Source organism: Protobothrops mucrosquamatus, unplaced genomic scaffold, assembly GCF_001527695.2.
Source record: "Protobothrops mucrosquamatus isolate PMUCROS unplaced genomic scaffold, P.Mucros_1.0 scaffold1307, whole genome shotgun sequence".
In the NCBI taxonomy this organism is placed as follows: Eukaryota; Metazoa; Chordata; class Lepidosauria; order Squamata; family Viperidae; genus Protobothrops; species Protobothrops mucrosquamatus.
The window spans coordinates 83,335-97,094 of record NW_015387508.1 but is presented as its reverse complement, the minus strand read 5'-3'; the positions used below and the strand labels follow the sequence as shown (position 1 = coordinate 97,094).

The following is a 13,760-nucleotide window of genomic DNA, read 5'->3' as shown; positions in this document are numbered from 1 at the left end:
TAGCCAGTGCAGCTCGCGCAGGAGAGGTGTTACATGGGAGCATCTAGAGGCCCCCAAAATCCCCCCAAAATCTGGTTTTACAAACAGTATAGCAAAATAAATCTAATTTACTACTTCCTGTTAAAACAATCTGACAATTTCCTACATAATTATTTAGCAGCTATTTCAATACCAAAAATTTTAACTAAAATATGGACCTACATTAAAACAAGTTAAAACACAAAATAACATCAATAAAAATGTTATAAAATAATTCCATTTACTTGAGGTTTGAGAAGAAAAAACGTTAATGGAAATGAAATATAATTCTGCATGCATCGGTGAACATTCATTTTTATTTATACTGTACGCTTAACATTCAACAATGGATGCATAATAAATGGAAAGCTTACACAGCTTTAGGAGAAATTAAAGAAATTAAAAAATATGATAGAATATTTCATTATGAATAAAGTATTTAACTACAAAATTACAAGGATATAAACACAATAAAAAACAGGTGATATATACAGTAATTATAAAACTCTACAGACATCAAATAGTTTATACCTCCTTTAAAAATTATATGACAGAACTAGTAAAAACACCTATAAGCATCAAACTGACTTAATAAAGGAAAAATAAACAATGTTTATAATGAATTCCAATTACCTGTTGCAAATCCACAATGTTCACCCGACCTGTAGTAAGATAAAAAATGAATGTTGTGAAATATTAATACTTGTTCATTATGATTTCCATTTTGACTTCAAATCTCCAAAGTAACTTGGGACAACTTTAAGCATGAATGTTGCGTATGACTGCTGCCTATAATATTTTCTCCAGCGTGGTTGCTGCCATCTGTATGCTACTTTCATCTGAATATATTCTCACGCACTAAGGGAAACATATCATTTATGATGCAGAAGAGGACTTCTACAACTTTAAATGCAAAGATTGTATCAGCACCACTAAGAATAGTAAAGAAGGAGAAAATGCAAGCTGAGTACAAATAAGCCTTACACTGATGTGGCAAGCTGTTTCAATGAAGGGGTTCATTCAATGATTTTTTAAAAAAAAATCTGGGCATAAAAATGCCTTCTTTCCCACCTAAAGTAAAAATGAAATGAGCTCAACAATGCAAACATTAATTTGAGTAAAGCAAGAATAAGGTTCCTAGGGATGAAGTTTTGAAGCAGTTTTTTATATTCTGCAATATAAACTGCAATCATTTTACTATAGAGCAGTGGTGGCGAACCTATGGCACGGGTGCCAGAGGCGGCACTCAGAGCCTTCTCTGTGGGCACACCCCAGTCCTAGGCTTTCAGCTGGGTTTTATAAAACCTTTTTGCTTTAGGCCTCTGCAAAAAAAAATAAAAAATTCAATCAGTCAATTTCAAGACCTTGCAAAGTTGGAATTGATTGATTGAACTTTTTAGTCCCACCCAGTCTGCCATTACCACTGCAGCCACACCCACCCAATTAGCCACACCCACCCAATTGGCAAAACCCACCCAATGGGCCACACCCACCCGGCACTCGACGATGCATAAGTGGGTTTTGGGTTGCACTTTGGGCACTCAGTCTCTAAAAGGTTCGCCATCACTGCTATAGAGACATAATATAATCCTTACAATGAATTTCAAGAGCTAAACTCTTATCATCTCTGTTTCCTGAGGGTATGAAGGTGCTGCTACAAGTGTCACAATGAACACATTCACAAGAATGAAAGCTGCCTTGGAAAGTATTTTAATATTACAGGAGTACTGCCTTTTATTATGCAAGTTATGTTTCAGGAGGATGAAGGAAGTCATGCAATATTTGTCAAGAAATCATCATTGGAGGAAGAAAATATTTAGAGCAATGTAGAACTGAATCACACTGAGGTATCACAGAGGCACTTCTTATAAAAATGCAAAGAGATGAGAGATCTACTTTTTGTTTCTTATTCACTTCATGGATAACATATCAGTGAACTAATGCAGTGATTACAAAAAATCTGTGTCCAGTGAATTGTTTTAATGGTTCTATGTAACACAGATATGTAATATTCCATCAGAAGAATTCTGCACTTGGAATCCATATAAGAATACTTTTCTTGCCATTCCTTCTAAGAAATGATCATTGAGTATATTAGCCAGGCAATATACAGCTTAACAAAAGGGATAACTTACCTGATGGGAAATGTCACTGAATTCAGTGAAATTTCTGAATAGAGATGTTTAGTGTTCAACACAAATTGAAACAAAATTATCATTAGCATTTTGGCTAATGGTTTTAGAAATGAAATGTCTAAAATGTTTCTCTTGCTAAATTCAAGTACTTTCTCAACAGTCTAATGGCAGGAAAAATGCATTTCTAGTGGAAATATGGCTTTGTAGAATTTCAGTATCTACTATTAAGCACCTTACCATGATTTCAGTTTTAAAATTATAATTACGCAATGTTTAAACAAGAAAGATATACATTTCAGTAACACCTTTTAAAAAATAAGTGATATTTAACAACAAATTCTGTCAAATTTTGAAGATTATATTAATACGCACTTACCACCACGAATATGAAGTTCATCACGTATTTCTTTGGTAATCTGTGCAGGAGTAATATACTCTTTTCCATCAAGAGTATGTACTACATCCAGCTGTTTTTCAGCAATTAACTTAGAAACAATCTCTATGCAATTACGTTCCGACAGTCTGCATATTGAAAGAACAGACAAGAGAATTTGCATGTAATCCTAAGCGTCTGACTTCAAATGTGATATTTTGTCACTATAGTTAGTCCTCATTTAGCAACTGCTTCAGAAAGCAACTATTCAGTTATGATGATTAAAAAGTAACTTTGCATCCAATTCCTACATTTACAATGCTTGCAGTCTCTCTCTCTCTCTCTCCTTTCCCCCTTTTATATAGTATTCACTATTAGAGAAGGTTAATTTGTATTGTCCTGTACCTGAGTTCCCTTTTTCCCTCCTTGCGGAAAAAGCTCTCTCTTCCTCAGTTGCCTTTCTCCACAGCATAATGTATCTCTATTGCAAGTTAATAAGCTCAGCAGTATGATCTTAATTAGTTGATTAAATCTCTCTAGGACAGCTGCTGCTTGAAACTGACCAGACCTAAATGTTTTCTGCCTCTTAAGCACCTGGTGGCAGGAAATGTGAGCAGGCTAAGCAAGCAGCAAACATTAGTACATTCCTTTCAGTGTATATAGTCCATTGTCTGCCTGCTTACTCTCTTGTAATCCCTTCCTCTCCAATGAATTTAAATGCAAACATTAATTCTCTTCTTGCTAATTATTTCCATGCTTGGTTGAGCATTCCAAATGGTGGAGGAGTGAGGAAAAAAGGACTATAACATTTGCCCTTTTATCCAGCTTCCTTGTAAGTTGGGTTCTGGAAACTTTCCCCACATTTGGGCTTAGCTGGCTGTTTGGGGTTGTATCCTTCTGATGCTGTAAAGCAAAGGACAGCTGAAGTAAAATCATAAGCATGGTCACTGTCACATAATTTCCACTTAGCAAGTGCTACCTTTAATGATCAACTCTCCAGAAGCAGTTATGATTGCTAAATAAGGACTTCCTGTAAGATATTGTACAGATATATCAACATTCTACTTATATTTTAGATATGTTAGGATAATTTTTGTCTATATGTATAGAACGTAAATAATATCCCCTTGTATCTCTGTAATTTTAAACATTTTCAGTAATATATTTTTTGTAAACATAGGTAGTCTTTGACTTACAAACACAACTGAGCCCAGAATTTAAGTGAGAAACTTGTTAAGTGAGTTTTGTCCCATGTTATGACTTTCCTTATCACAGTTGTTAAATGAATCACTGCAGTTGTTAAATTAGTAACACGGTTGTTAAGTGAATCTGGCTTCCCCACTGACTTTGTCAGAAGATCGCAAAAGATGGCCACATCACCCTGGGACATTGTAACCATCATAAATATGAACCAGTTGTCAAGCATCTGCATGTAAATCACATGACCATGGATTCTGCAATGGTCATAAGTGTGAAAAGTGATCATAAGTCACTTTTTTCAGTGCTGTTATAACTTTAAACGGTCACTAAATGAACTGTTGTAAATCGAGGACTACCTGTAATGTCCCTCTCCCATGATTTAGGTTAAATTATGGTTATGATTATGTCAATATTGGTGTTATGTGACAAAAACATACATACCCAACATTGAGATATGTGCTACCACAGTCAAAAATTAAAAGTTTAAAGCTGCCTATAATTCAGGTCTGGACCTTCGTGTCTATTTTCTATAAACCGCACCAAACTCCCAGTATCCAAAATATTTCATGAACATCTAAATAGAATAAGTAGTTTGTTCAACACTTTATATTTTGTACCAATTTCAGACAATGACTTAAAACTTATCAGAAATTGAGTACCCAGTGCTTCTGAAAATTCTATAGAAACTACAATTATATGAAATACATTTTAAATATGAATCATGGAGACTACTATTTCCTAGTTAAACACATTTAAAATCAATAGCGTCAGATTGATATATTCATCCAAGGAAGGATTTTATGAAAGCTGATTTTCCCAATGCTTCTTAACTTCATTTCCCCAAAATTTTTTCAAGAATCCTGCTGAATTAAGTAGCTTCATCACCACATTTTTTGATAATGCCACTTTCTTGCTCAATTTCTTGTCATAGAAGCTATGCAATTGTTGAAAGGAATAGCATGGAAGTCAGTTTTGTTCACCCATTCCATAAGCAGATATGGACCTAGTTCATAATATACTTCATGATAATTGTTAGTAATAAACTGAAATAACTTTTCTCAATATGGATATTCTTCAAACATAGAGACTTCAGTTTTCAGAATTCTCCAACCAATATGTGCATCACAAAATATTTTGGGAGCTGATCCTTACATCCAGAGTTTAAAGTAAAGAAAACCGTTAATGTGACAATTCACAAAAATGTGGCCTGCTATGTATACATACATTGGAACTGTCATGGAATCTTCAACTTCATAATTAAATTCTGTATGTTAGAGACCTCTAGGATAGATCTAAGTGGTTTGGATTAAATTCCCCATAGATACTTCAGAATGTGGGGGCTCAATGTAATACAATCATGCAACTCTTTATGACAACCGCAACTTTTCCAAAGTTTGTGTGGCTTTCTTTCCCATCCTTTAAGGAGTTACATCTGTATCCTCATGTGCTCCAATGTTTTTATCTGAAATTGAATCCAAAGCATTGCTCTGTTCTAATAGTCATCAAAATTCTAACGTAAATATATTAAGTGTGTGGAAAAAACTGAAAGTCTTTCATTTTACAACGAACTGAACTCCCTTTTTTAAAAAAATTCTTTAATGCAGGGATGTCAAACTGAATTTCATTGAGGGCCGCATCAGCATTGCGGTTGCCCTCAGGGGGCCGGGTGGGCGTGGCCAGGGTAGGTGCGCCCTACTGGGTGGGCGTGGCCAGCTCTACATCGTTCGCGTCAAGGGTGCCTGTGGGGATGTGGGCAGGAGTGGGATAGATCTGAGGGTCTCTGGCACAAGGAGGTGGGACCAGGGCAAGTGCCAAGGCATGGTCCACTGGAGGAGCCTCACTGTTCCTCTCAGGCCATGCCGGGGGGGGGGGCTTATGGCGCTAAGACCGAATGTGTTTCAGCATAGATGGCCACCACAAAATTGTACATTGGCTCCCGGCTGGCCTGGGCCAGGGCCAAGGCAGAGGGGGCCGTTCCCTCACTGTTTCCAGGATGGCTTCGCGGGCCACATGAAACCACTTCGCGGGCCACATCCGGCCCCCGGGCTTTGTGTTTGACATGTCTGCTTTAATGGAAGAATTACAAATTGATTTTTATTTAGAAGCTTCAGATTTCTAGCTGTTCTAACATCCACATGCCAGGAAAAAAAAATATTTACAATGCTTTCTATGCTGGTGGAAACCACCCTTAACAGTTTTTGTGACAGTAGGTTTAGAAGATAGAAGACACATTATCGTGGTCTTTAAAAATTCTCTATAAAGCTTTGCTATGACATTGTTGGAAGTCTGCAAAAGTATAACTGGTACGCAAGTGTTGAATATTTGAAATTGTCACCAGGAAATCTCTTTCCCCTACAAACATGTTTCAGGCACTGTTAATTTTTATGTACTTTTCATGAAAAGCAGTAAGAACAGCAAGGAAACCCAGCCATGCTGAATAGATAAATACCAATATATGTGGGCAGAATTTTTGTTTTTGTAGATCTGGGCTTATCCCTTTGATAGTAGGCTTACAGGAAAATCTAGCAAATCCCCTGATTGTTTGTTTAGTTTTTGGCATGAAGAAAATCGTCATGTTTGTTTAGTTCAGGGGTAGTCAACCTTGGCTCTTTTATGACTCGTGGACTTCAACTCCCAGAATTCCTGAGCCAGCTGTGCTGGCTCAGGAATTCTGGGAGTTGAAGTCCACGAGTCATAAAAGAGCCAAGGTTGACTACCCCTGGTTTAGTTCCTGGCATGGGAAAATCATCACTTGACAGCAGCAGCCAGGTTACGGAATGCAGGTGGATGCTTTTGAAAGGAAGCAAAAAAAAAAAGAAAGAGCAGCTCTAATTGAGAGATTACGGTAGACTTGCTCCCCTTTTATTAAAAGCGGGAAGGACGCGTCGCTTCTTCCAAAAGCATTACGGTCATAAGGGCATAAAGTTTAAGGGGCAAAAAAAAAAAATAAATGAGGGCCGTCACAGAGCATTGGAAAAGCGTCGTTCGGAGGAGACTAGAGCGGGCGGGCGGGGGGGGGCTGCTTCCTCGGTCCGCCCGCCAAGTGTTTCCCCCTCCCCTCACCTCTGCGTCGCCTGGGCGAACTGAGCGGATTGAAACTGCTGAGACAACTTGAGGATTTCTTCCCACGTAGCGGCCATCGCAGCCCCCGGGTCTGGTCGGGGAGGGTGGAGAGGCGGCGGAGCCAGGGGGAAAGGGGCGTGTCCTAAAGAAGGCTTCGAAAGTCACACGTCAGCTCAAACGGAACCTTCCCAGCGACCGGCCGCGAGCAGGATCAATATTCCTCACGTCTTCGCGTAAGGCGCGTCGATCGGCGACGGCGCCCCCTGCAGGAGAGCTCTGTCTGCTAGGGCGGAAAGCGGGAAAGAGCTGAGATGCTGGTGACCGCTTCTCTGGAGTTTCTCCTTATCCTGAATCGGAAACCTGGAAAAAAAACATGAGCCCGTGGTCGTGGCAGCGTGGACAAACAGCCTTTACTCTTTTGAATCTTGACCTTTCCGAAAATACGCTGTCCCTCTGGAAGAAAGCTTTGAAAAGTAAATGAAAGCGGTCTTCGTAAGCTGCAACCCTATTTGGGAACCAAATCTTTTTAAAACCAAACACGCATTTTCACGATGCTCGAGAAACAACTTGCGATCCGGACAAATAATTGCACCATCTTTCTGAGTGGTCTTAAGACAATTAAAGGCAAAAGTGGTAGCTCTTTTGCAAAACGTTCCTTCGCAAGCATGACGTTTTTTCTCCCCCAAATCTCAAAAAATCTTAAGGCAGTGTTTCTCAACCTTGACAATTTTAAGGCATGTGGACTTCAACTCCCAGAATTGGAATTCTGGGAGTTGAAGTCCACATGCCTTAAAATTGTCGAGGTTGAGAAACACTGTCTTAAGGTCTTGTTACAATTGATCTTGACGGGTGGAGAAGTCCACGAGAGCTATCTTGTATTTCTTCCATAGCAGAAAGCTAAAAAAAATAAAATAAAATCCCCCTTCCCCTCCACATTGTGGTCGCATTTGCAAAATATCAACACAACTGAGAAGGACGGTGATTAAACGGTGAAATGATAACTCACAAACACGTTGCCTCCGCAAATGAAACTCTTCTAACGAGAAGGAGAAGAGCCCCGAAGCCGAAAAGCAGTTGACCTAAGGGAGCTTGGGGATTTCTGATGTATTGCAGCTAAGTTGGCAATAAATAAATGCTGCTCCGCAACTAAGACAGCAGGGCTCAAGAGGGATAATGGAAATGAGCCAGAAGCAGGACAAATGGTATGTTTGTAGATGCCCTAAAGCTAAAGAACTAGTCTCCAAATCAAGGTTTACGTCTTCTGGACAGGCCATGTAGTTTTGCTTGACAGAAATGCAGAACTGATATGTCACGGTCTTTTTCTGGAGAATTACCACTCCAACATGTAGCCCTGGATTTTCTAGGTATTTCCCCCATCTAATAGCTGTTCAGGCTTGATCATACTTAGCTTCTGATTCAGGGTCAGGTCAGCAAAAAGTGCTGCTTGCTACCTCCACCAAATGCAAGAAACTTTCATTTTTCAGTGAACACATAAAGGATTGTGTTATGTTAAATGAAGTACAATGCCTGTCAGATGACTGCACAATTTTTTTATACAAAGTTAAACATTGCGGCAAAACTTTGTAGCTGATCATATTTCATATTTTCCTGTGCTAGTCCAGTGATTGTCTAGTGTAACTCTCTGGATGAGGATGCTAGCTAGAGTGATCAATAACGGCTGGATAGCGTCAGAGGAGTGAATGTCTCTGTTCATGCAATAAAATGTTGGGGAGATTTGGGATACTGGAGGGGAGAATTAATATGTTGGATAAATTTTCAATTTATAAATTGCATTTATATCAACAGCTTCAGGGGAAAAAACCCTTTCAAATTGGTTGTTAAAAATATTGGACTGGCTATTATAAACTATTTAAAGACATCTGCAGGCAGGTAAAAATCATATCCAATCATCATATTTCTACAATCAAAGTTCAACTTATCACCCCACTCCCCTGATAAAATTATTGAAATTATAGTATGAGAATGACAAATTTGTCACATTTGTAGTTGCAACATTTTCACTATCTATATAAATAAAAATGTAAATGTTCGTTTGTTCAAAATCTTAAATCTCCGAAAGTTCTTCACCGATTGCTTTGAAATTTTGACACAACGTTGCATTCGAATACGCGCGTGTTTTTATATATCTACTATTATATAGATGTCCCACCTGTGACAGGTAAAAACATGCTTTTTTTGAAAAACAGCGCCATCTGTTGCTCAGGGCCAATCTTTAGAATTGTGCGGTTTAGATCTAGACACGGATTGCTTCTCACATGGACAATTATATGTTGCATGTTCTAGAGTCGGCAAACCAGACAATCTCTATATCTGCACAGACAATGGAACAACAAAAAACATTGTATACCCACAAGCATTGTGAAATTAAACATATTACAAACGTGCGCTTTCTCTTTTCTTTCTTTTCCATTTAACCAGACTGAGCCACAGCAACGCGTGGCCAGGTACAGCTAGTAGCTACATAAAATTTGGCTACTGTGTTGGTGATAAGATAGTTACAGCCTGAAAGAAGAATATTAGTATAATATAATTCTTTTATCCTTCCTGGGAGATGTTGTGGTAGGGAGGAGTGGGACAAAGGAATCAGTAAATTTTTACGTTCAGATGTTCTATCAATAATAATTGTGAATAAAAATATAATTTTAAACTATCTTCACTGTGTATAGAGATGAGACAATGGCAATGTCCCTGAGGATATATCCCTGAAAAATGATTCATGGTTGGGAGGATGAACTCTCTCATTGGATAATATCAGTTTCATTGGGCAGTGAGGCAAACAGTTCATTCATTTTAGTAATTAATTCCTTAGATATCACTTAAAATTATTTTGTAATTCAGCACTTCATATAGTTCATGCAGTCATCCCTCTGAATCAGGGGTCTTCAAACTTGGTACTTTTATGACTTGTGGACTTCAACTCCCAGAATTCCTCAGCCAGCATGCCTGGCTGAGGAATTCTGGGAGTTGAAGTCCACAAGTCATAAAAGGACCAAATTTGAAGACCTCTGCTTCTGAATGCCCCTTACTCTCTAAGCTTTGTGTAAAATTAAAAAGGCATTATGGGAAACTAAATCTAGTTTAGAATACCAAAGATATCTTACATAAGATGCTTTCAAGCCTGGACAGAGTTACCAGATATCTGGACAGATGGAAAAGAGGACAAATGGGGCAAAAAGAGAACATATTATTTAACCTTCCTGGCACTCACAACAAAAATTACATTGAAAAACTGAAAAAAAAAACCCCTTAGATCTACATTTACATGAAACAACTTTTTCTAACGTCAGAAAGACTAGTTTTTCAATCACAATATTTTCCAGAATATATGCTGGCAATAGAATAGACAATGACATACTTTTCAAATTTTACCATAAAAACATATGAGTCAGGTGATCAACAGATTATAGTGATTGAAGATTTGAAGTGGCTGGATTGAAGCTGGATTGTTGGAATCAGGAAATAAATTGACTAATGTAAATCTAAGTTATCAAATCGACAGATGGGAAAGATAAGCAGATAACTTACAAGGTCACAAGATATAAAAGTTTGAATGACCACTGTTGTCAAGTCCCCTTTGTGGGTGTCCTGCCATTCTGATGGGGGGGGAGGAGGCTCGGGGGAGGGGAGCACTCTGTGCATGCTTTCACTTTGCTGTAACTTCATGGGAATTAGGGAGGGGGATCATCTCTGGAGATTAGATGGACTCTGTCTTAGCTGGTTCCAGCCTGACTTCAAGGGTGCTGCGCCCTGAGGATGACCCGTTATCAGGCTTGTACCTCAGCACTCTCAAAACAACATTGCAGTGTATTGGCTGGCGGTGGACTGGTCAGGGGAATTGGGTTTTGGAATGGGAAGAATTGCTGGGCGCTTTGCACAGGACCGTTAGATTCCACCTGTCTCTACTGCAACCACTTTCAGTAAGTTTTTTTTAATTAACTTCATGGAGTCAAGAGTCCTGCTTCCCTGAGAGGATCAGCTGGGGCAGGTGCTTACAACTGTTGTGTAAAAAAGTCCCTCTCCCCCCAAAAAGTCCCAAGATATTCAAAAAGCTGGACAGTGTTTGATTTAATCAAGTTTAAACCAGATTTGAACTGCTATATTAGAATCTAATATAGAAAATGGTGTCATTCGGTTAGGAGCTAATCTATGATTTATTCATTTAGTTTAGTTGTATGCTTCAGTGGCTTTTGCATTGGGTGACAGTCTTAATAAATTTACTGCCACTTCTTTTAGCATATTCTATCTAATTCCCACCTAGGGTCAAACTTGATCTGTCCTTGGCAAAAAGCTCATTCAGCCAAACTGAGGCTCAGAGGGGAGTTAAAACAAATCCAAGTATTCAAGTTCACATACACTCCATACACACTTTATAAATTGTATATTACTCATTGAATGCAAAGAATGCATGCAGTTTGCTGGCAACATTACAAGAAAACAATGTCAGACCAACGTTGCCAAGGTATTCTATTTTAAAAAAAATACTAAAAGCAATGATGTGAAATGAAATTATTACCAAGGCAGATTAAAGGTAGTCCTCGACTTACAACCGTTCATTTAGTGACCGTTCAAAGTTACAACGGCAGTGGAAAAAGTGACTTATGACCCTTTTTCACACTTACGACCATTGCAGCATCCCCATGGTCATGTGAACAAAATTCAGCCTCTTGGCAACTGACTCATATGTATGCAGTGTCCTGGGGTCATGTGATCACCTTTTGTGACTTTCTGACCAGCAAAGTCAATGGGGAAGTCAGACTCACTTAACAACGGTGTGATTAACTTAACAGTTGCAGTGATTCACTTAACAACTGTAGCTAGAAATGTGAAATAGGATAAAACTTACTTAACAAATGTCTCACTTAGTGACATAAATTTGGGGCTCAGTTGTGGTCGTAAGTCGAGGACTACCTGTATTAGGAATACAACAACAGCCTGGAATTTCTTTTAGGTGATGTTCCTCTGGGCAGATTGAAAAGAAAAACAGCAGTAAGCAGAGATTGCCTTTGTGCATAGGACTAGTGAAGTATTCACTACAGGTAATCCTCAATTTAACAATAGTTCATTTAGTGACCGTACAAAGTTACAATGGCACTGAAAAAAGTGACTTGGGCCGTTTTTCACAGTTACAGCACCCCCATGCTTCAGCATCCCCATGATCAAGTGATCATGACCCAGCATGAATATGGATGTATTAAGAGGCTTAATTCCTTAGAATTAAGGCTCTCAATTCATCCATATCCTTATAAAATATTTTGAAAATCAAAAGACATATTTCTATAGATTAAAAACAATAATTATGAATGAAAGAGTATGAAGAGCCATACTCTTATTATTTACAATTGTATATAGCTACAATTAGAAAATAAAAATAGAGCTCATTATACACACTGCAGGGTTCCATATGGTTGCAGCAGGATGGATACAAATTAGTGGATGAATTTTTCATATGCGTAAATAGTTTTTTTCATGGTCTAATTAGCCACAAACTAGTTATCTGCACAGGCAACAAGATCTGGGATACCACTTTCTGGCATAACAAGAAGGGCCAGATTGACAGTAGAATTGTGCCCCAAAGCTCAATCCAGCCAAACTGTCCAGAAGGATGCTATGGCTGATGGTATCAAAAGCTCTAAGAGCTTCAGGAGAACTAGCAAGGCTAAACTTCCCTTATTTACAAAAGATTATCCACAAAGGTGACCAAAGCAGTCTTAGGATCATATCCTGGACTAAACTACAAATAAAAAGGTCCAAAAATCACTTTAATCCATTTAGCATTTATAAAGGTGCTGCTACTCTTTCCAGAAACTGATCTGATCTAGTAATATCCATGTGCGTGGCTGCATGAGTTCTCATATAGATAGTCGTCGACCTTAATGGAATGACTGTAATGAACCTGTCTATAACGATCGCAGTTGTGACAGTCATTAAGCAAGTTGCTCACGGGATTGCTTTGCTTCATGATGCCCATTACTGATCTCCCTAATTCAATAGTTAAGTAGCTCACGTGGTGCCTTGGGTAAGGGAATCCCTCAGAGATCCTCTGTAGGCCTCGGACCTATTTCCCCACCCCACTGGAATCCAGAGATTGTATTGAGAAGGAGACCATGCAATGCCATACCTTGGCATTCCTAGGCCTTGTGATACCATTCCAGAAGCAGGTGCCATTTTGTGGGGTGGCCACATTTCTAATTGGTCTCTGCTTCTAAGATGGAGCCATATGGCCTTCACTATGTAGCAGCTGCTTCCAGAAGGAGATCTATATTAAGAGGAAGTGACTGATCGGTGACAAGGGGTGAGGAGGAAGGGGTAGGTCTTAACTATGAATGGTCACTGACTTGTCCTAAATTGAGGGCTACCTGCATAGCAGCATTTTAAGACTTGGATTTTAGATAATCCTTTTCTGAATACGGGGGAAGAGAGTCCATAAATACTGAATCATTTGAAAAGAGATCAGCTCAGTTTATTTTGATCACTGTCAACAGTATTAACATAATCCTTTAATCCCATCCCTCAAAATAAATCATTCACTACTATCGGGGTCCTTTGGCACGCATTCATGTGTATATCCTAGATTAGATTACTGATCACAAAGAAACATGTGGCATCTAAGCATTGCTTCAAGGGTATTCTTTTTAATCAAGACAGATCTTATTTAGTGCAGCTCTTGTTTTTAGTGGAAAATATGATAGACTGCATCTTATATGTAAATATACCAAGTTTCTTTCTTTTAGCCTCTTGCCATCTAAATCTTTGGCAGCTGTAATTAAGCAAAGAACATGTTTGTTATTTAAATTGGCTATAACACTTTAAAAGAAAATGTTTGGGCAAAAATATTTTCACCTTCAAACAAATACTTATGCCATTTTTTGTGGCATGATTGATCATACCGCCAACTCAGATTTCAATATTTTTGTAGGCTCGAACTTTTACTCTATTCAGAGCTATGAATT

The 13,760-nt window shown here is 38.6% G+C and overlaps 1 protein-coding gene across 1 annotated transcript in view; it reads right to left on the bottom strand.

Annotated features, from left to right (window-relative positions):
• UFL1 (UFM1 specific ligase 1) overlaps positions 1 to 6,919 on the bottom strand; it is a 37,265-nt gene extending 30,346 nt beyond the window's left edge. The window contains exons 1-3 of the mRNA XM_015821334.2: positions 6,790 to 6,919; positions 2,530 to 2,675; positions 652 to 680 (exon numbers count right to left, since the gene is read on the bottom strand). Of these exons, the coding sequence (XP_015676820.1) occupies positions 652 to 680; positions 2,530 to 2,675; positions 6,790 to 6,866 (252 nt within the window). The 5' untranslated portion in view covers positions 6,867 to 6,919. The remainder of the gene's footprint in view (positions 1 to 651; positions 681 to 2,529; positions 2,676 to 6,789) is intronic.
• Between the last annotated feature and the right edge of the window lie 6,841 nt (positions 6,920 to 13,760).